At 45.3% G+C, this 23,363-nt stretch overlaps 1 protein-coding gene across 4 annotated transcripts in view; it reads left to right on the top strand.

Annotated features, from left to right (window-relative positions):
- dnah7 (dynein, axonemal, heavy chain 7) overlaps nt 1-23,363 on the top strand; it is a 1,084,136-nt gene that overhangs the window by 671,207 nt on the left and 389,566 nt on the right. For all 4 annotated transcript variants that reach the window (XM_070875892.1, XM_070875893.1, XM_070875895.1 and 1 more), the window contains one exon: nt 9,055-9,284. In XM_070875892.1, the coding sequence (XP_070731993.1) occupies nt 9,055-9,284 (230 nt within the window). The remainder of the gene's footprint in view (nt 1-9,054; nt 9,285-23,363) is intronic.

Below are 23,363 nucleotides of genomic sequence, written 5' to 3'. Positions count from 1 at the left end.
CTCAGTCAGCAGCTTTAGCTAACTTGGCTAACCGAGCCCCCATCATGCTTTGCTAAGCCCCTTGGCAGCCATTTTATATTTGGCTAACATTTTAAACATACATACATACATATATATTTATATATCCAGCAGGTGCTTTTGCCTTCCTACAACAATCCCCCCTTTCGGTAAGGAACTACTCGGAGTTCCCTTTAACCGACACTTTGTTCTGTTAATGTGTGCCTATCCACTCCTTTTTAATGGGTATTTGAGCACCGCCCGGTATTCCCTGCCCCAGCGTGCTGGCCAGTCACGCGGTTTCGGGAGTTCCGGTTGCTTATATCAAATTAATAAAGGTCAAACCCTCCTGCCCTTCTGTTAGACAGGCCCTTCTAATCTCCCGGGACTTGGCTCGGTTTCTTCTTCATCGTGTGTGTTGCTTACACAATTGACAAGCCATGACGCCCCATGTTACCGCTCGGACCAGTTGTACCCCAACCAGTACGTGTGATATTATTCGAATCTAGGGGTGGATGTTCACATTCATTCCCCAGTCCTAAACCTTCCTCCACCAACTCGGGTAGTTTGCAATTGGTGGTAGAGCTTTACGGATCGTCCCACTCTGAGCCTCAGTTCCCTTAATACCTCGGCTAGATGTGGGATGGGGACCTGGTCTGGTTCGTCATACTCCTGTACGTGATCATGGAATTGGTTGGTTATGTTAATGGTTTCGGTATATCGACGTTTACCCTGGATGATGTGGGCTTGCCCAATCGTAACGGGTCGTAGTGGGGTAAAACAAAAGTTTGGCTGTGGGATCATGCACTGTAGGTCATTGTACTGGTAAGAACGTTCTGTGGTAGAGACGCAGTACTTTCCCTTCCCTCCGTAGCCTGCCCTAGCGAAGTGAGCGTGTGCGGGCACTATTTCTAGTACACACCTGTCGGTTCGATTAAACCCGCACTCGTCTAATTCCCCTCGGCCCACTGGGTGAGGACACACTGTAATCTCCCCCCTTTGCTTGCATCCTGATAGGGAAATCCCGGTGAGTGTATCATTTTGGCGGATGGCAGATGTTGTGGTCAGATAGTAATGGAGAGAGGCGTTTTCCCGTATTACCCCGATATTCTCCAGCTGGTACAGTGGAAATGGTCCCGAATCTGGGGTGGCGATAGGGATCATAAGAACTATCCCTATCCCAATATTCTTACCCATTTAGCAATCAGGGATCGCTGGGTACACTCTGGTCAGTCCCTTCAGAGTACAGTTGTCCAGCGTCCCCTTCTGGCTGGCCAACTGAGCGACATGTGAGCTGTCTATCCAATCGGGTACCTCCCCCCTTTGGATCTGGTCGAGGTAGTGTCGTATCTGTCCCACCATCCATAGGCCATAAGCGTGACAGAGTTGCCCCTGTCTAGATTTTCTGGTATCCTCTTTCTCTCTGTCAATGAGGCGATTAATGGTTTTTGCGTGTGCTTCCAGGACTGTGATGCTGTCCAATTGGATTTCGGCACCCTCATTCCCGAGTTCGGCCTGATCTTCCTGATTCCACTCTATCCGTTCTAATGGTCCCTTCATCACCCCTCTGAGCTGTTCCACCCTTTCATTTAGCCCTTGTATGTCCAGTGAGTTTACCACGGAGGTTCCGGTATTAAAGCCAGTAGCGACATCATTAACTATTCCTCTCTTAGTTCTATGAACTGGCTCCTGTCCTTGGAATCTACTGGCACCCATGGCATGGCAGCCTGCTGCATTACTACTTTACTCAACACTTTATACATATTTCTTGCCTGCTCTGTACAATATTCCAGCATTCGAATGCCTGAGACATTGATCAGGACAGGCACAATTTCATGTTTGACATTATCATATAATAGTTCACCCTCGTTGAACAGTATAATCCCACTTTCTGGTCCCTTAGTAGTTATGGGGCATGGCAATTCCTCAAGCTGTGTGGTAGTTCTTATGGGGCGCGGTGTCGGACGGGGTGAGAAGCATACATACAACGATATTGCGGCAGCCTCTACCTCCTCGTAGTATCCACACAGCCCCACCCCCTTTTTGTGGGTGACTAACGGTTGTGGTTGGGCAGGGGGCGCACAAATTATCCCAAATACATTTATCAAGCCCCCTGGTCTCCCTTCGCCCAATGCAACTGCTCCTTGTACCCGTGGAGCATTGCACGCATACTTTGTCCTTATTCAGGTTCACTTGCAGCCATGCATTAAAATAAGTCCTGTCCTTGCTCCAGTCCTTGGCTGCTGGGATGCACATTCCATCCGTTAAATTAAACAAGACTCCATAGTTCATGTAGTTGTTTATTTCCTGAGTGCGCTGCAATCCGTTGGTATCATCCAGTGTTTGCGTGGGTCGTAAGGTTCCCAATATTATGAGTTGAATTAGTCGTCGCGGTCCCATCTCGGTGAGTTTTATCTGCAATTTTAAACAGACAGCCTGGTCGTCACCAGGTGTTAGGTTCTGGTCTACTTGTGTCGCGGTCATTCTGTGGAATCGGAGGTAAGGATTTGGTTATCCATATTCTTTATAGTCATACCATCTCTATCACTTCATGTCCCTGTCTGGGCTGCCGTCGGTTTTGTATTTGAGCCTGCTGTGCTCGAGCCTGCACGATGATCCATCTAAATATTATCCAAACTCCAATCAACACCAAAGCCACCACTATTCCTCCAAACATCCCAGTCTGCTTTACTGTTAGGTTGGGTTTGTGGACTAGACCTACCCACCGTGGGGTACATTGGCTCTATTGCCATAGGTGATGGTGCTGTGGCTGCACACTGCACTATCCATCTGGTCCCGTTTTTAAAAATCTCTTCCAGCTTGTTTATCTTAACTTTTAATTCTTGACCAGCTAGTTCTGTTTTATTTTTATTCTGACTATCCCACCATTTCCTCTATCTGTCAGGTGAGTCTTCTTTATTTTAGTAAGAAATTCAAATTAGTAAGGCCCAGTGTAAAACAGCTGTCAATGGAAAGGGTTAACTCCTTTACAGGTTTATAAGAAGGCCTGATGTCATTATGTGACTTCGCGTAATCATCCAAATATTTGTGCCTTCAAAACTTGCTTAGAAATTAGGAATCCGTTAAAATAGCAGAAATCATCAGTAAAGTGGTCATAATAAAAATCTTCTCATCGGGAACGACAGCATTTTAGATTAAACTCCAAATTTTCTAAACTTCTAATTCAAGTACTTGCCAAAGATTTTTTTTTAAATGAGAGACTGAAATCCAATTTTCACACAAGCTGTATACATTTCAACATTTCGGTTTTTGTAACGGTTCCGTTCACTGGGCAAATCTTGTGTTTTATTTCTCTCTCTGCTGAGTTCACATAGCTTAGATCTTTTCTCCTCGGTTATTTTCGAAACCCTCCTGCTTGTTTAGACTGTTCGGGACTTTTCTTGATAAACACCGTCTATTCTGGAAATCTTTTCAAACTGCAGTGACACTTTCTCGTAATTTAAAATCATTATCAATGTAGAGTGTCTTTTACCTCTTCCAATTTTTTTTTCCCTTTCCCAATTAAACCAATATCTTTTTCACAGCAAACATCAACTAGTATTTAGTAAGTTATGTCTTTTTCCATCGCAAACACATTTTTTTTCAGCACTTATTTAGTACGTCACAGCTTTTTTCAAACCTTTTAGTTTTATTTCTTTTGTTTAAAGATCAGATTTAACTTTTTGTTTTAAATGTATCGCATTTTGTTGTGCCTTTTCTTAACCAGTGGTACTTGAAACCTTCACAACAAAATTAATTCTTCACTGTTCCCATCCTAATTTCTGCTCCCCTTTTGTAGAATTTATATTTATTGTTGAATTACAAAATGACAAATATGGTAATACTGTTTTTTTTTTTGCCTAACTTCTGTTTTAGAAGCTGATCAAAAACTTTAATCTTTTGCTCTGTAACTTCAATTTTGTGATACAGTATCTCATAAATTAAATTTTTTTTTAAGCTTTAGCTTCTGACGCAGCATGTGTAAAAATCTCTTTACTGAGCTAGAAGCTTTCGCGTCAAGGTTTTACATAAAGGAAAAATGGGACCTTACTTCCCCAGCCTGCAGCCTCGACACACCCACACAGGCTTCTTTTTTTTTAAAGTTTCCCTTCTCTGTTCTTTATCTTATTCCTAGACAGACATTCACAAAAGTCTCTTTTCATTCAACAAAGTTTATTGTTTAGCTGGCTCTATTCTTGGATCCATACTTCACTTAAGATAATCACTATCAGGTTTTTTTTTAATTTCTTACATATTGATTTACTTCCTCTGTTAATTTTACGTGGGCTCGCAGTATCAAGACCACAGCCTTTTCATTTTTATCTTTCTTTTCCTTCTCCCACCATTCCCGCTGATTTGCTGGCGGGACCTGGGGGTCCCATCCTGACTTAATCATCTTCTCAATTAGTTTCTTTTGTTTTTCCGCCAGGTGGCGGGTAAGGGACCCTTCTGGTCCCCACTCGAGGTTACTTGCTTTATTGGCCATTCCTGGGTAGGACTAGAACCGTTAGGAATCTACTCTCAGAGGTCCGCTTTCTACCTAGCGTAACTTGTAGTAGACCATCTCCTTGCTACTGTCAGGTCACAAGTTTTGCTGTTACACAAACTTATATAATTCTTAAAACGCGTTTAAGCAATTCCCGCAGTGCCCTACGCCTCCTTAACGACTACCTACCACCGTTTTGTCTGTCGGTCCGACCCTGTTCACAGGTTTGGTTTCCGTTGATCGCTGTGCACCACCTGGTCCCCGGGGTATATTTTCAAATCACACTACTGGGTCCGGGAGATGTCGCTCCATATCACGATCCCACGGTCTAAGTATGTTCCCTACACCTACTTAGTTCCTGGCCGTCACGTGGGACAAAAGTCCTCTTAATTCAGGCTTAGGCTAGGCGTTTGAGATATTAGACCGTCTCCTCATGTCGATCAACCGGCTTCCACCTCCCACACCTTTATAATTAAACATTTTTTATACTCACCCGGGTTTTTCCAAGGGCATCCAGCGACTCCGGGAAATCCTGTTCGTGACGCCACTGTTAGCGCGAATGTTTTCCTGCAAGAATCACTCGACACTGGGTTGGTTCCAACGCCAAAACGGCTTTTATTACGCCGGCGGGGAGAGAGCCTCTGGTCCAACTCCAGGCACTCCACCGAACAAAGAAATTCATCGATATTTATATGTTTTACAATAATTCATTACAGTTACTCAGCCCACATCGGCTGGACACAATCCAATCATAATGATTATAGATTACATATAGGTTTAAATGGGCCAATAGAATTAACCCTGGTACATCAGGGGGCTGCATGATCAGTTTGTGACAGTTGGGGGCTGATCCCTATCCGTGTGATGCTCTCCAGGCCCCCCTTAACTTCGTTGCTCATGGATTCTGCCGGTGCCTAGCTCCTTATCTCTATGGTTGCTAGGCACCCTATATGGGGGTCACTGACTTGAGGACATTCCGTACTAGGTACCGCAGTGTTCTATAGACTATCTTGTCTCAAGCTGTTGATTCAAGACATTCCTGAGACCAGGCTCTGCAGGGTCAGTGCTCAGTCAGCAGCTTTAGCTAACTTGGCTAACCGAGCCCCCATCATGCTTTGCTGGCAGCCGTTTTATATTTGGCTAACATTTTAAACATACATATATAGAAACATAGAAACATAGAAAATAGGTGCAGCAGCAGGCCATTCAGCCCTTCTAGCCTGCACCGCCATTCAATGAGTTCATGGCTGAACATGAAACTTCAGTACCCCCTTCCTGCTTTCTCGCCATAACCCTTGATCCCCCGAGTAGTAAGGACTTCATCTAACTCCCTTTTGAATATATTTAGTGAATTGGCCTCAACTACTTTCTGTGGTAGAGAATTCCACAGGTTCACCACTCTCTGGGTGAAGAAGTTTCTCCTCATCTCGGTCCTAAATGGCTTACCCCTTATCCTCAGACTGTGACCCCTGGTTCTGGACTTCCCCAACATTGGGAACATCCTTCCTGCATCTAACCTGTCTAAACCCGTCAGAATTTTAAACGTTTCCAACATCCCGGTTTTTGTGCTGAAGACTTGTGCTCTAGAACTAGCCACTTCTCTAGCCAAGCTGTTCCAGCATGGCATCAATCAGACAATGTGGAAAACTGCCCAGGTATGTCCTGTCCACAAAAAAAAAACAGGACAAATCCAATCCGTCCAATTACCACCCTATCAGTCTACTCTCAATCATCAGTACAATGATCGAGGGAATTGTCGACAGTGCTATCAAGCAGCACTTGGTCGCCAATAACCTGCTCACTGATGCCCAGTTTGGGTTCTGCCAGGACCACTACTCCAGGCCTCAGTACAGCCTTGGTCCAAACATGAATAAAAGAGCTGAATTCCAGAGAGGAGCCGAGAGTGACTGCCCTGGACATTAAGGCAGCATGCGACATCAAGGAGCAATGGGAAAACTCTCCACTGGCAGAAGTCATACCTAGCACAAAGGAAGATAGTTGTAGTTGTTGGAGGCCAATCATCACAGCTCCAGGATGTCACTTCAGGAGTTCCTCAGGGCAATGTCCTAAGCCCAACCATCTTCAGCAATGATCAGCATAAGGTCAGAAGTGGTATGTTCACTGATGATTGGAGTGTTCAATGTCATTTGTAGTTCCTCAAATAATGAAGCAGCCCCACACCCACATGCAGCAAGACCTGAACATCACTCAGGGTTGGACTGACAAGTGGCAAGTAACATTCATATCACAAGTGCCAGGCAATGACTCTTTCTTGTTGGGGAGTCTAACCACTGCCCCTTGAAATTCAATGACATTGCCATCGCCGAATCCCCCACCACCAACATCCTGGGGGTCACCGTTGCCCAGAAACTTTAACTGGACCAGCCACAAATACTGTGCCAAGAGCAGGTATTCTGCAGCAAATGTTTCACCTCCTAACTCCCCAAAGCCTTTCCACCATCTACAAGGCACAAGTCAAGAGTGTGATGGAAGACTCACCACTTGCCTGGATGAGTGCAGCTCCAACACTCAAGAACATAAGAAATAAGAGCATGAGTACACCACCTGGCCCTTTGAGCCTGCTCTGCCGTTTAATAAGACCATGGCTGATCTGATCATGGACTCCGCTCCACTTCCCTGCCCACTCCCCATAACCCTTTACTCTCACTCAAATCTGTCTATTTCCACCTAAAATATATTCAATGACCCAGCCTCCACAGCTCTCTGGGGTAGAGAATTTCACAGATTTACAAATTCCTCATCAGTTTTAAATGGGCGCCCCCTTATTCTGAGACTATTCTGCCCACTTCTAGTTTTCCCTATGAGTGGAAATATCCTCTCTGCATCCACCTTGTCGAGCCCCCTCATTATCTTAGGTTTTGATAAGATCACACCTCATTCTTCTGAACTCCAATGAGTATAGGCCCAACCTATCTTCATAGGTCAACCACCTCATTTCCAGAATCAACCTAGTGAACCTTCTCTGAACAGCCTCTAATGCAAGTATATCCTTCCTTAAATATACAGACCAAATCTGTAGGCAATATTCCAGGTGCAGCATCACCAATACCCTGTACAGTTAGTTGTAGCAGGACTTCTGCTTTTATACTCTATTCCACCTTGCAATAAAGGCCAACATTCCATTTGCCTTCCTGATTACCTGCATACTTGCTTTGTGTTTCATGCACAAGGACCCCTAGGTCCCTCTGTACTGCAGCACTTTGCAATTTTTCTCCATTTAAATAATTTGCTTTTCTATTTTTCTGCCAAAGTGGATAACTTCACATTTTCCCACATTATACTTCATCTGCCAAATTTTTGCCCACTTAGCCTGTCTATATCCCTTTGCAGATTGTGTGTGTCCTCCTCACAATTTGCTTTCCCACCCATCTTGGTATCAGAAAACTTGACAACATTACACTCGGTCCCTTCATCCAAGTCATTATTATAGATTATAAATAGTTGAGGCCTCAGCACCAATCCTTGTGACACCCCACTAGTTGAAGCTAGACACCATCCAGGACAAAGCAGCCTGCTTGATTGGCACCCCATCCACCACCGTTACACCATCCTGACTTGTATACTGTCATTCCTTCATTGTCACTGGGTCAAAATCCTGGAACTCCCCCCCAACAGCATGGTGGGAGAACCTTCACCACACGGACTGCAGCAGTTCAAGAGGGTAGCTCACCACCACCTTCTCAAGGGCAATTAAACATACATATATATTTATATATCCAGCAGGTGCCTTTGCCTTCCTACAACAGTGTCAATGTGCTAAAGTTGCGGTCAGTTACAGAGGAGTAATGATGGCTGACAGTTACCCCGCCCCCCCCGCTAAATTCCGGGCTTATGCATTAGTAATAAGGCAGCTATGATAGCTGATATTGGTGGAGGCTTTGGGCAGAACTGAGTAACTATGAATTTGGTCACCATTTTAAATTGGATTGCTTTTGAATAATAAAACCTACCATAGAAATGGATTGACTGAAGGTAGAGGTGAAGAAGTTACAGAGATGAAGTGAAGCAGTCGAAGCAGTGTAGCAGCAGTAAAAACATTCTCAGATCAGAAATCAGTTATAGGAGTGAGAAAAAAGGCCAAAAAAACACCCAAAAGTTAACCATCAGCTGAAAAGGACAAACCAGCAACTAACCTGTTGAGTCCTATAAATTGGATAAGCTCTATAAATTGCACTGCTGAAGGGTCTTTGCTGTCTTTTGATGGCACGAGTTGCTGAGCAAGAGACGTCCGATCCAATATAGAGGGTGGTAGGAGTGTGGGTCAGATGTGTGTGTGTGTCGACCATAATATTTATCGCGTGGCTGCCCGTTTTACAAATGTAATATGGGTGCAGCACCAATAGATTTCTCAGTCATTTTTTCTTAACCAGTTATTTTGCAGCACCAAAAATATATGTTACATCAACAGATTTTCAATAATCTATGGTTTCCAATGTACAGCGCAGAGTTTTTTTAAAAAGTTACCAATTTGGATAAGGGATAACATTTGCACTTCAACATATATTTCATACTGCTTTGGTATTTGTTTGTTACCATTTTATTTCATTTAGTCTTGGCCTGACGATGCTTTGCAAGCTGTGGCAACACGCTCTTTGGGGGATATTGAAATGTCAGAGGAAATACGTCTGTGCTGCATTGAAATGTGCAAGAGTTTTCATACATCAACTATTGAATTGTCTGAAACATTCCATACAGAGCTTCAGAGATACAATTATGTGACTCCTACGTCTTACCTGGAACTGATTTCCACATTCCAAATCTTACTTGAAACAAAACGAGCGTAAGTACAAATTAAATGAATCATTTTGTAGTTTTAGGATTTTCAAAAATTGTTATACTTGTGTCTGGTAACACAATCAGACCTGGTTTGTCCAAATCGGGTTGAAAATGCACAATTATTTTACTGATTCCATATCACTGTGACAAAATACAGGAAAACATTAATAAACTTGCAGAATGGGCGTGTAATTGGCAAATAAATTTCAATATAGATAAGTTAAAAAATATATATTTATTCGTTCACAGGGTGTGGGCATCGCTGGCAAGTCCAGTATTTATTGCCTATCCCTAATTGTCCTCGAGAAGGTGATGGTGAGCTACCTTCTTGAACTGTTGCAGTCCTTGATCGTGAAGGTACTCCCACAGTGCTGAATTTGTTGTAGCAGTTTGTTACAACTGAGTGGCTTGCAAGGCCATTTCAGAGAGCAGTTAAGAGTCAACCACATCGCTGTGGGTCTGGAGTCACATACCAGACCAGGTAAGGACAGGAGATTTCCTCCCTTAAAGGACATTCGTGAACCAGATGGGTTGTTATGACAATCCAATAGTTTCATGGTCACTATTACTGAGACTAGCTTTTAAAAAAAATTCCAGATTTATTTAATTAACTGAATTTAAATTCTCCAGCTGGTGTGGAGGAATTTGAACTTACGTCTTTGAATTATTACTCCAGGCCTCTGGATTACTCATCCAGGAACATAACCACTATGCTATCGTACCCCCCTGAGGTAATGTTTTGGTAGGAAGAATAAGACCACGTGCTCCTTGGAAAATAAGTACTTAAATGGCTTAAAGGAACAGAGGGATCTAAGGGTACAGATACATAGATCACTAAAAGTAGTGATGCATTTTAATAAGGCCATAACAAAGTCAAATACAGCACTGGGATTCATTTCTAGAGGAATAGAATTGAAAAGCAGAGAAGTTATGTTAAACTTGTATAGAACCTTGTTTAGACCACATTTAGAGTACTGTGAACAGTTCTGGTCTCCATCTTATAAAAAAGATACAGCGGCATTGGAGAAGGTGCAGAAAAGATTTACTAGAATGGTACCAGAACTGATGGGTTATACCTATCAAGAAAGATTGAACAATCTGGGGCACTTTTCTATAGAAAAGAGAAGGCTGAGGGCTGACCTGATAGAGGTCTTCAGAATTATGAAAGGGTTTGATAGAGAATATGGGCTCAAGTTTCGGACCCCCGTTGGAACGGCGTACATCGGAGAGGCCTGCCTAATTTGTGGAACAGAAATTGCGCTGAATACTTACCTCACGATTCTCGGATATATGTCAGACCATTTCCAGCTCGGCGCGGCGCAGCAGGAGCTGCTGGGGGCGGAGCTACAGCCCTGCGCCAAAAAGAGTGTCGGCAGCTGCGCACGTGCACTGTAGCTCCTGGCCCTCCCAGCGCACCCTGTCTCCGGGTGATGACCCTATCCTTGGCCAAAGGGACGTCGCTCCTATCCCTTACCTCTTCCGTGGCGGGCCCGCCTGGCATCTCCTGTGGGCGGATCCCGCCCAAAGTCCTCATTTGTGGCGAAGCCCGCCCGACTGGCATCTCCTCAGGGGTAGGTCCCACCCGAGCAGCTCTTCAGCAGGCTGTTAGAGGGCTCCCAGTGCTGCAGTAGGTGAGTAGAAACTTTAAATTTTTTATTTATTGATTGATTTTTTATTATTTTTTTTATTTTTTATCTTTTAATTTTTTTTGATTGATTTATTGGTTGATTTTTGATTTATTTATTTATTAATCATTTACTATTGATGGCTCTTTATTGGTAAAAGTGAAGTGTTTAATGCTTGTAAAATCCCGTAACTTCCCTCTAACTTCCCTTTCCCCCTCCCCCATCTCTCACTCCCTGCGCCTAATTCCTAAAATGTAGGCAAGGTTTTTCTGAGCGTACATAAATCTACACTTACTCCATTCTAAGTTAGTTTGGAGTAAGTTTTCGCTGCCTAAACTTGCAAAACAGGCGTAAGTGGCTGGTAACGCCCCCCTTTGAAAAAAAAACTGTTCTAAAATGAAACTATTTTAACTAACTAGAACTGGAGCAAAATAAATGCTGAGAATTGCAATTTCTAAGATACTCCATACTAAACTAGTTGCTCCAAAAAAAAGGAGCAACTCGAGCCGAAACTTGAGCCCAATGGTTCCACTTGCGGGTGGAGACCAGAACTACGTGCCATAAATATAAGATAATCACTAATAAATACAATAGGAAATTTAGGAGAAACTTCTTTACCCAGAGAGTGGTGAGAATGTGGAACTAGTTACCACAGGGAGTAGTTGAGGTGACTAGCATAGATTAATTTAAGGGGAAGCTAGATAAGCACATGAGGGAAAAAGAATAGAAGGGTATGTTGTTGGGGTTAGATGAAGCGAGGTGGGGAGGAGGCTCATGAGGAGTATAAACACCGGCATGGATCTGTTGAGCCAAATGGCCTGTTTCTGTGCTATAAATACATTGTAATATTTTGTAGGCAGACCTGGTCTGTCCAAATATGTTGAGAATGCACAATTTTGTTATAGATTCTTCAGCACCGGATTACCAAGGTTGACTACATTTTCAAAACTAAGTACCTGCTTAAAATTAAAATTAAACTCAGCGCCCACAAAGAAGAGCATTGCAACAATGCATTGTTGAAACCAGCTGATTGCTACCCAGTCCACCAATGAGTATAGAGTGCATTGTTCAAAGAAAACTAAAAGTTGAAGTCATTGAGTGGATGGTGAGTTTAGAAAGGCCAACTGGTTATTGAATATTAAAAATCATGTTTCCCATTCACAGGAAGGAATGTACAGCTATCAGTTGGTCCTTGTAATATGCTCTTTCACCAGCGGGAATTTTCAATTTATTTTGAGCAATATGCTCCCCCCATTGGCAGAATATAGTAACCAGTTGGTTTTCAAGCACACATTCTCATCTTAACTATATTGCACAGTGATTACACTTCAAAAGTACTTCATTGGCTGTTCAGATTCAGAGACAAAGGTTTACAGATTAACCAGTGACAAATTATGACAACAAATACTTTAGATTTCCATAGAACATAGATTCAAAACGGTACATAAAAATAACATTTGTGGATATAACAGTGGTGTTGAATGGTGGTGTAGATGAGACATCAGTTTGGCCAGCCATCCTTCATATGTGTTAATCTTAGCTGTGCTGTTTATGAGTCACTGCCCTACAGGGAAAAAGAAAATCAGAGAATGATTTGCCACTGGGTAGCCGTGTGCCCTGTGGCTGAAGAGCTCCTCCCAGAGTCGCAATGCGGATTCCGTCCACTAAGGGTTACAATGGACATGATCTTCACCACGCGACAACTACAAGAGAAATGCAGGGAACAGCACCAACCCTTGTACATGGCCTTCTTTGACCTCACAAAGACTTTGACACTGTCAACCGCAAGGGATTATGGTGCGTCCTCCTCCATTCCGACTGCCCCCAAAAGGTTGTCACCATCCTCCGTCTGCTCCATGATGACAGGCAAGCCGTGATCCTGACCAACGGATCTGCCACAGACCCAATCAACATCTGGACCAGGGTCAAGCAGGACTGCGTCATCGCACCAACGCTCTTCTCGATCTTCTTTGCTGCAATGCTCCATCTCACTCTCAACAAGCTCCCCGCTGGAGTGGAACTACACTATAGAACTAATAGGAACCTGTTCAACCTTCGTTGCCTCCAGCCAAATCCAAGGTCGTCCCATCCTCTGTCATCGAACTACAGTACACGGACGATGCTTGTGTCTGCGCATGTTCTGAGGCCGAACTCTAAGACATCGTCAACATCTTCACTGAGGTATACGAAAGCGTGGGCCATACACTAAACATCCGTAAGACATAGGTCCTCCACCAGGACTGCCCCTCAGTCATCAAAATCCACGACGCAGCCTTGGACAATGTGGACCATTTTTCATACCTCGAGAGCCTACTATCAGCAAGGGCAGACATCGATGACGAAGTCCAACACCACCTCCAGTGTGCCAGCGCAGCCTTTGGTCGCCTGAGGAAGAGAGTATTTGAAGTCCATGACCTCAAATCTGGCATCAAGTTTCTGGTCGACAGGGCAGTAGTAATACTCACCCTCCTATATGGTTCAGAAATGTGGACTATATATAGTAGACACCTTAAAACGTTAGAGAAGCACCACCACCGCTGCCTCCACAAGATCCTGCAAATCCACTGGGAGGTTAAATGCACCAACATCAGTGTTCTCACTCAGGCCAACATCCCCAGCATCGAAGCACTGATCATACTCGACCAGCTCCTTTGGGCAGGTCACATCACATACACGAAACTCCCAAAGCAAGTGCTCTACTCAGAGCTCCTACACGGCAAGCAAGCCCCAGGTGGACAGAGGAAATGTTTCAAGGACACCCTCAAAGCCTCCTTGATAAAGTGCAACAAGCCCACTGGCACCTGGGAATCCCTGGCCCAAGACCACCCAAAGTGGAGGAAGAGCATCTGGGAGGGCGTTGAGCACCTCAAGTCTCGTCGCCGAGAGCATGCGGAAAGCAGAAGACAGCAGAAGGAGCGTGCGGCAAACCAAACTCCCCACCCACCCTTTCCTTCTACCACTGTACAGTCACCTGAGAACTCACTTTTAGGGTGGAAGCAAACCTTCCTCAATTTCGAGTGACTGCCTATGATGATGATCATCATCATTGGTTCAAGAGTGAAACCAGTAGAGACTGAGAGCCGCTTTCTTCCTTTCACTTCCCCATCCATGAATAAGAAAAGCAAGAAAATAAATTAAAAAATATATAGCACTTTGCACTTTCACCTGTCAATCAACCTGCCACCAAAAAGTACCATTTTGCACGGAAGGGGGATGAAATTCTGATGTTTTCAGGGTCCAAAAAAGAGAGCATCAAAGTCACATACCATACTGGTCCGGGTACTCAATAGTTGTCCATGGCAGCCGCCTTCAATGAGCACAGGCATCATTTAAATATGATGGGCCAAATCTTGCTACAGCGGGGAATCTTGTGGAGTGCCCCGTTAGACTTTTTCCTGTACCCTTCAGCTCGAATATAATATGCACCGTAACTTGCTGGAAGTGCGAGCTGATAACAGCGCAGTGAGGGCAACAGGGCATCTGGGACCTTGGTGAATAATGGGGCCAACAGTGTATCTCCTTAAGGATTGAGAAAAAAACAGAGGAACAACAAAGAAGGAGGGAGAATTAAGGCTAGAATTGCGTAGTGTCCCATTTGGGGCGATAACCTTTCAGGGAGTTCAAAAGTATCGGCGGGAGAAAAAAATTTGCAGCTGCCAGGAACTTCCGCTTTAGCGCGCCAAGAGGGAAGTTGAGCGCTAAATTAAGTGCTACCACTTCCCTTAGAGCACTAAAGGGGGCGGTATCAGTAGAGCAATGTTCAGTGCAGCTTAAGGGAAAGGTTAATGGGCTAGACTTTCCACTGAAGATCGCTGGGCTATCGCCCGTCTATCCCCCAAATAGGCAGGCTATCGCCTATTTTACCTGAACAGTGAAAAGTTGGGCCGGGACATCGCCCAAAGATCGCCGGCCCAACTTTAGGCGCCTAAGAATTTTACATCGCTAAGTTGATCGCCCACTGCAACTTTCGACACATCACCCACACATCGCCGGGTTGATCGCTCACCGAGAAGATCGCTGGAGAAAAGCTGCTCCTACCAGGCACTCTTCACAGAAACTCATCACTACGGATGCCATTTTGAACATCGGAGGAAGTGAGAGGATGCTTGAAGAAGGGGCTTATCAGGATAATTGTAATTTGTGAGTTATTTAAGGACCATATTTACTTACTGATCTCACATTTATATTGATATTGATATTTATATTTATTGAGGACAAAGGGCATTTGTAGCAATAGTGATGGGGTCTGTAAATTCTCTACCATTATTTGTAAATGCTCACATGCTGGAATCTGAAGTTGGGTTTAGTGAAGAGCCCAATCAGAGAGGTGGAAGACTGATGCAGAGGAGGAGACAGCACACCCGACGAACTTACAGGGAAAAGCAATCATACCTGAATTTGTCTGATAAACACATGCCTTAGAAGGCTGTGCTTCCAAAAGGAGGTCATCGCTGAGATATGCCAGCTCATCAAGGGAGATCTGCAGCCTACCAGCACCATCAGGACCACACTGCCCGTTGAGGTAAAGGTTACTGCGACAAGAGCAGACATTGATGCGGAGATTCAACACCGCCTCCAGTGAGGAAAAGAGTGTGCAAAGACCAGGCCCTCACATCTACCACCAAGCTCATGGTCTACAGGGCTGTAATAACACTTAACCTCCTATATTGATCTGAGGCATGGACGATGTACAGAAGACACTTCAAGTCGCTGGAGATATATCACCAACGATGTCTCCACAAGATCCTGCAAATCCCCTGGGAGGACAGGCGCACTAACATCAGTGTCCTTGTCCAGGCTAACATCCCCAGCATTGAAGCATTGACCACACTCGATCAGCTTCGCTGGGCAGGCCACATAGTTCGCATGCCAGACACGAGACATCCTAAACAAATGCTCTATGCGGAGCTCATTCACGGCAAATGAGCCAAGGGTGGGTAGTGGAAACGTTACAAGGACACCCTCAAAGCCTCCCTGATAAAGTGCGACATCACCACTGACACCTGGGAGTCTTTGGCCGAAGACCGCCCTAGTTGGAGAAAGTGAATCCGGGAGGGCGTTGAGCTCTTGGAATCATAACGCCAAGAGCGTGAAGAGGTCAAGCGCAGGCAGCGGAAGGAGCGTGCAGTAAACCAGCCCCACACACCCCTTCCTTCAGCGAATATCTGTCCCAACTGTGACAGAGTCTGTGGCTTTTGTATTGGATTGTTCAGCCACCAGAGAACTCACTTCAGGAGTGGAAACAAGTCTTCCTCGATTCCAAGGGACTGCCGATGATGATGATGACTGCGGCACTTTCCTTCGACGCATTGGGCTCCTTTCAGGCTTCAGCTGGCGACATCTGTGGTATCTCTCAGCACGCCACACATTGCTCCATTTGACAGGTGACTCAAGCCCTTTACGCACGCAGGATGGACTTTATAAGCTTCCCTATGACCAGGGAGGCACAGACCGGGAGGGCTCTGGGTTTCTCGAGAATAGCAAACTTTCCCAAGGTGCAGGGAGCAATAGACTGTATGCACATCGCCCTGAGAGCCTCTTTACAAGATGCGGAGGTGTTTCATAACCGAAAGGGATTCCACTCCCTGAATGTGCAGCTCGTTGTTGATCACAACCAAATAATCATGGCAGATGCCTGAACCACTCTGGAGTTAGCCTACAATACTATCCTAACCAGGTCGCTGAGTTTATTGTGGTGTGCTGCATGTTGCATAACCTAGCTATAAGGAGAGGACAATTGCCAGATGGGGCTGCCAGTCCACCTCAGGAAAGAATGGAGACGGAGGAGGTTGATGAGGACCTCAGGGAGGACAATCAGCCTGGCGATGCACCCATGCCCCCATGCCCCCCCGCAAGACTGGAAAAGCCCCGTGGGAGTTACACGGCTGCAAAGCTCTTGCATCAGCAGCTCATAAATGAACGCTTTGCATGAACTTACATTGGTGACAGTTACAGTTACAGTTACGGAAAGGCAACAGTTGCAGTTGCGTTACGTTATATCCTTGCCTCGCCTGGCCTGGCGATTGTTTTCCAACAATTGTATTCGTTTTACCTTACCTTACGATATTAGAAGACACTGCACGACAATTGTAACATTTAATAAAAATTTTTATGAATTTAACAATAATGTAACTAATTTTTTTTGAACTGTAACTTCACCCCTCCCCCTGCCACCCCCGCCCCCCCCCAACAATCACCCAACAACAATAAAAAAGAACAAGAACAATAACAATAACAATAACAATAAAATACCCCCCTCCCTACGTGCGGCCATGTTTCCTGCCAGGTCCTTTACCTCCACCCACCTCCCCCCGCCCCGTGTCTTAACCCTCCGTTTGGGTCCCCAGGTAGTGGGATAAGTCCGGCGTGCAGCGGGCAATGGCAAGACTTCCTGCTGTGGGGGGAAGGTGACGGTGGCACGATCGGCTAAGGGGGTGGGGGAGGGGAAGACATTCCTGCGGAAACACCTTCTGAGCCAGAAGGAAGTTCTTTCTGTTGACTCGCATCTGTGCTGGTGTTGGTGGTTGGGGGGATGGCACCGTGGGGTGCAGTGCTGTCTCCTGACATTATCGCAAGTCGCAAGGCATGGACGGCGGTGGTCTGTGCACGCATCTCCCGGATCATCTGCGTATCCTCCGATATGCGAGCGGGCATCCGGGACATGATCGCCGTGTAAACCCCGAACGCCTGGAGGAAGTTGTGACTTATCGCGACACTCTCCATGCACAGTCTGGTCAAGCCCTCGATGCGATCAGCCAGTGGAGGCGTGTGCTGACCACGCTGACTTGACTTCCGTGGGGTCGGCATGAGCACTAGTATACGCCTTGGCGTCGCCGGCTGCAAGCCGCTTGGTCCCGCTACTACTTATGTCGAAGACGACAAAATGGCCGCAGGTACAACTGTAAGAGGGATGCAAGGGGCATGCTCCTCTGTTTCCATAACATCTCCTTCCTCCTCTGGCTCAGTGGTCTCCTCCTCTTCCTCCTCTTCACCACTCGTTGTGATGACCACCTGCAATGGGGCAGGTGCAGGTGAGAGTGTGGCCTACCTTTGCGCCTCTGGAGCTGGGAGACCTGCAAAACACAATTGAGCTCATTGAGTTTATTAGACTGGAAGGGTGCGCTGGCATACGTAGGAGGAGAAGCACTACTACAATAAATGTGACTGAGAGACATTACAGATTAATGCATCATATGATAGTACATATGGTAGTACATCTATGTGGAATTCAGTGCCCCAGAGAGCTGTGGAGACTGGATCAGTCAGAGATAGACAGAATGATGAGGGAGTGAAGGTTTATGGGGAATGGACAGGGAAGGGGCCAGATGGCCTGCTCCTGCTCCTATGTTCTTATGTTGTTAACCTGAGAGTAGCACAGAAACTCAACATCCAGGGGTATTCAACATTCAGGAAGGATAGACAGAAAGGAAAACGAGGTGGGGTAGCATTGCTGGTTAAAGAGGAAATTAACGCAATAGTAAGGAAGGACATGTGGCATCTGTATGGGTGGAGCTGCGGAATACCAAAGGGCAGAAAACGCTAGTGGGAGTTGTGTACAGACCATCAAACAGTAGTAGTGAGGTTGGGGACAGCATCAAACAAGAAATTAGTGATGCGTACAATAAAAGTACGGCAGTTATCATGGGCAACTTTAATCTACATATAGATTGGGCTAACCGAACTGGTAGTAATACGATGGAGGAGGATTTCCTTGAGTGTATTAGGGATGTTGAGGATACCAATATGTTGAGGAACCAACGAGAGGGCTGGCCATCCTAGACTGGATGATGTGTAATGAGAAAGGACTAATTAGCAATCTTGTTGTGCGAGGCCCCTTAGGGAAGAGTGACCGTAATATGATAGAATTCCTTATTAAGATGGAGAGTGACACAGTTAATTCAGAGACTAGGGTCCTGAACTTAAGGAAAGGTAACTTCGATGGTATGAGACGTGAATTGGCTAGAATAGACTTGCAAATGATACTTAGAGGGTTGATGGTGGATAGACAATGGCAAACATTTAAAGATCACATGGATGAACTTCAACAATTGTACATCCCTGTCTGGAGTAAAAATAAAACGGGGAAGGTGGCTCAACCGTGGCTAACAAGGGAAATTAAGGATAGTGTTAAATCCAAGGAAGAGGCATATAAATTGGCCAGAAAAAGCAGCAAACCTGAGGACTGGGAGAAATTTAGAATTCAGCAGAGGAGGACAAAGGGTTTAATTAGGAGGGGGAAAATAGAATATGAGAGGAAACTTGCCGGGAACATAAAAACTGGCTGCAAATGCTTCTATAGATATGTGAAGAGAAAAAGATTAGTGAAGACAAACGTAGGTAGGTCACTTGCAGTCCGATTCAGGTGCATTTATAATGGGGAACAAAGAAATGGCAGACCAGTTGAACAAATACTTTGGTTCTGTCTTCACGAAGGAAGACACAAATAACCTTCCAGAAGTACTAGGGGACCGAGGTCTAGTGAGAAGGATGAACTGAAGGAAATCCTTATTAGGCGGGAAATTGTGTTTGGGAAAGGATGGGATTGAAGGCCAATAAATCCCCGGGGCCTGATAGTTTGCATCCAAGAGTACTTAAGGAAGTGGCCCTAGAAATAGTGGATGTACTGGTGATCATTTTCCAACAGTCTATCGACTCTGGATCAGTTCCTATGGACTGGAGGGTAGCTAATGTAACACCACTTTTTAAAAAAGGAATGAGAGAGAAAACGGGTAATTATAGACCAGTTAGCCTGACATCAGAAGTGGGGAAAATGTTGGAATCAATTATTAAAGATGAAATAACAGTGCATTTGGAAAGCAGCGACAGGATCGGTCCAAGTCAACATGGATTTATGAAAGGGAAATCATGCTTGTCAAATCTTCTAGAATTTTTTGAGTATGTACAAATAGAGTGGACAAGGGAGAACCAGTGGATGTGGTGTATTTGGACTTTCAAGAGGCTTTTGACAAGGTCCCACACAAGACATTGATGTGCAAAATTAAAGCACATGGCACTGGGGGTAATGTATTGACGTGGATAGAGAACTGGTTGGCAGACAGTAAGCAGAGAGTCGGGATAAATGGGTCCTTTTCAGAATGGCAGGCAGTGACTAGTGGGGTGCCGCAGGGCTCAGTGCTGGGGCCCCAGCTATTTGCAATATACATTAATGATTTAGATGAAGGAATTGAGTGTAATATCTCCAAGTTTGCAGATGACTAAACTGGGTGGCGTTGTGAGCTGCGCAGAGGACGCTAAGAGGCTGCAGGGTGACTTGGACAGGTGAGGTGATTGGGCAAATGCAGTATAATGTGGATAAATGTGAGGTTATCCACTTTGGGGGCAAAAACACAAAGGCAGAATATTATCTGAATGGCGGCAGATTAGGAAAAGAGGAGGTGCCAACGAGATCTGGGTGTCATAGTACATCAGTCATTGACAGTTGGCATGCAGGTACAGCAGGCGATGTGGAAGGCAAATGGTATGTTGGCCTTCATAGCTATGGGTTTTGAGTATAGGAGCAAGGAGGTCTTACTGCAGTTGTACAGGGCCTTGGTGAGGCCTCAACTGGAATATTGTGTTCAGTTTTGGTCTCCTAATCTGAGGAAGGACGTTCTTGCTATTGAAGGAGTGCAGCGACGTTTCACCAGACTGATTCCCGGAATGGCTGGTCTGACATATGAGGAGAGACTGGATCGACTGGGCCTGTATTCACTGGAGTTTAGAAGGATGACAGGGGATCTCGTAGAAACATATAAAATTTTGATGGGACTGGACAGGTTAGATGCAGGAAGAATGTTCCCGATATTGGGGGAGTCCAGAACCAGGGGACACAGTCTAAGGATAAAGGGTAAGCCATTTAGGACTGAGATGAGGAGAAACCTCTTCACTCAGAGAGTTGTTAACCTGTGGAATTCCCTACCGCAGAGAGTTGTTGGTGCCAGTTCGTTGGTTATATTCAAGAGGGAGTTAGATGTGGCCCTTATGGCTCAAGGGATCAAGGGGTATGGAGAGAAAGCAGGAAAGGGGTACTGGGGAATGATCAGCCATGATCTTATTGAATGGCGGTGCAGGCTCGAAGGGCCGAATTGCCTACTCCTTCACCTATTTTCTATATTTCTATGTTTCTAAGCCTCATGTATAACATGACATCATTCGTATATTATAATTAAATGACATTATATTACTTTAACACTGCTTTATACATTACTCACGTGATGCAAGGGAGGGTTCTGCAACACCACGGGTGGTGGCCGAGTGACTGTGGGTCCCCACAAGTGCCGCCGCATGTTCTTCCAGGTCAGTCAGCTGCTGCAGCTGAGCAGGGCCTCCTCTGGTGCGCCTCTGCTGACTGCGGTTGTTAGATATCTTCCTCTGCAAACGTGACAAGAGCATGGCATAAGCTAATCGACTAGGTACTATCATGGAAAAACAACAGTTTCCAACATTATATGCTAATAGGGTTTTTATCCACAATTGATGCATGGTTGTAACAAAGATCGTGTTTAGAATCTCATGCTTGACACAAATATCACTCTCGACTACAATCTCCATTGAAGGGCCCCCGGGAGTGGTGGGAATCAGGATAGCTGGTGAACTCGGCAATGACAGGAGCTAATGTCCCAAAGTGTCCCAGTGCGGACAGTGAGCATGGGCAGCTCTCCCTCAGTGCAGACTGGGTCACTGTGTAAGTGACAGCAGCCGGAGAGACTGACACAGTCTGGGTAAAGGTGACCGGACACCTCACTATATGGAAGAATGACCAGCTTAACTTCAATCTGGGAGATTTATATATTATGTGGATCATTACAATTTAAAATCTATTTCATACTTACTCTTGCCGAAGCAACCAGGCTGTTCCAGCGCTTCCGGCACTGGTCGGACCCCCTTGCCTCATGGGACTCGTCGGCGATCTCACCCCAAATCTTGCAGTAGACCCAAGGTGGAGGTTTCCCACGCCCACCCCGGGTTAATTCCGCCCACCGGGAGAGTAACTCCTGGATGAGAACCTCATTTGCCTCATATGAAAAGGGCTTTGCCCTCCTCCTCCCCCTCTCCACACCATACATACTACTGTCTGATGAAGACATTTTCTCTTTTTCTCCTTATCTCTTTATTTTATCTTGGTCTCTCTCACTCTGCTTTCCTCCTCTCTCTCTATCCTCTCTCTCTCTCTCTTCCCCCCTCCCTTTGCCTTCTGCGCATGCGTGGATGACCCCTGACCTCCCGAATCGTGGGAAAACTTGCTTGCAAAAAAAAAGCATGCACAGAAGGCCGTTGCTAGGGAAGCCTTGCTTTCCACATCGCTGAAGCCCATTTCGCATTGCTAAGGCCCAATCCACATCGCTGAGCTATCGCTCCCCCCAAAAATGCCGAAAGTAGCGATCCCAAAAATGGGCGATCTTCCAGCATCTTGAAGGCTGAAACATTCCTAAGGCTGGAACATCGCCCATTTTTTGGGCCCTAGCAATCTAAGTGGAAAGTCCAGCCCAATGAATCTTCATGCTGTCTGTGTTGGGCTACGGCACCTCGCTAGGTGCATTGCAGCCTCAAGCACTCTTGAGTGCAGGACTAAGCAATCGCAGGGGATATATACATTTTGCACTACCTGACCACCACTGCCTTTAAATATCACTCCCCAACCGAGGTGACAACGACTCCTACTGCAGCTACCGCTGTTGAAGTCCGGCGATGCTGCAGGGAACAAATATTACATCTGGGGCGCTAACGGGGCACTGTGCACCGGATGATGCATAATCAATGGGGCGCAAGAGAGCGAGGCAGTAAGTGTTAGCGCCAGGAAAGTTCGTGGGTGTCGGTGAATTTGTCATGCGCGTTCGGTAACCCCTTAGCATCCCGTGACTGTCCCCCGCAGGCACTAATGGAAGGTGCAAACTGACTAATTTCTCCCCTAGTGTCAACTCAAGTACAGAAAGAGAAATAAAGAGAGGAAACAAAAGGTTCGAATAAGCGAGAGAGAGAAAAAGAGACAGAAAGGAAAAGTAAGAAATAATTGTAAATAAACATTTGAAAATTTTTAAATCTCTAATGACAATTTACTACATGCAGCAATGAAAATCAACAGTTTAAATTTTCCGGGCCAGAAAGATTGATTAGCATCGAATTAACAATTATCACATCGTTAAAAGGGTACTTACACTAAGTAGCAGCTCTAACTTTCTGTGGCGAGTTTAATTCGAGTTTACTGTGCAAATCCAGCGTTCTTAAAAATAACAAGGAGGCGAAGGGCGAGATGCTGTTTGTGCGAAGTAAACGACAGAGCAGCGTAAATTGACCAGCAAATTCTGGAGATCCGCAACTCACGGTGCATCTCTTCTTTCCTTGATCTTGCTGACCAATTTACACATTAATAATGATGATCATCATAAACTTGCCATTATTGGCCCAACAAGCACAGGCACCATTTAAATATGCTAATAACAGTCCTGTGCCTGAATCAG

This window comes from Pristiophorus japonicus, chromosome 3, assembly GCF_044704955.1.
Source record: "Pristiophorus japonicus isolate sPriJap1 chromosome 3, sPriJap1.hap1, whole genome shotgun sequence".
Taxonomy (NCBI): Eukaryota; Metazoa; Chordata; class Chondrichthyes; family Pristiophoridae; genus Pristiophorus; species Pristiophorus japonicus.
The sequence above is the reverse complement of the archived record's forward strand: the minus strand, read 5'-3'. Positions and strand labels throughout refer to the sequence as shown.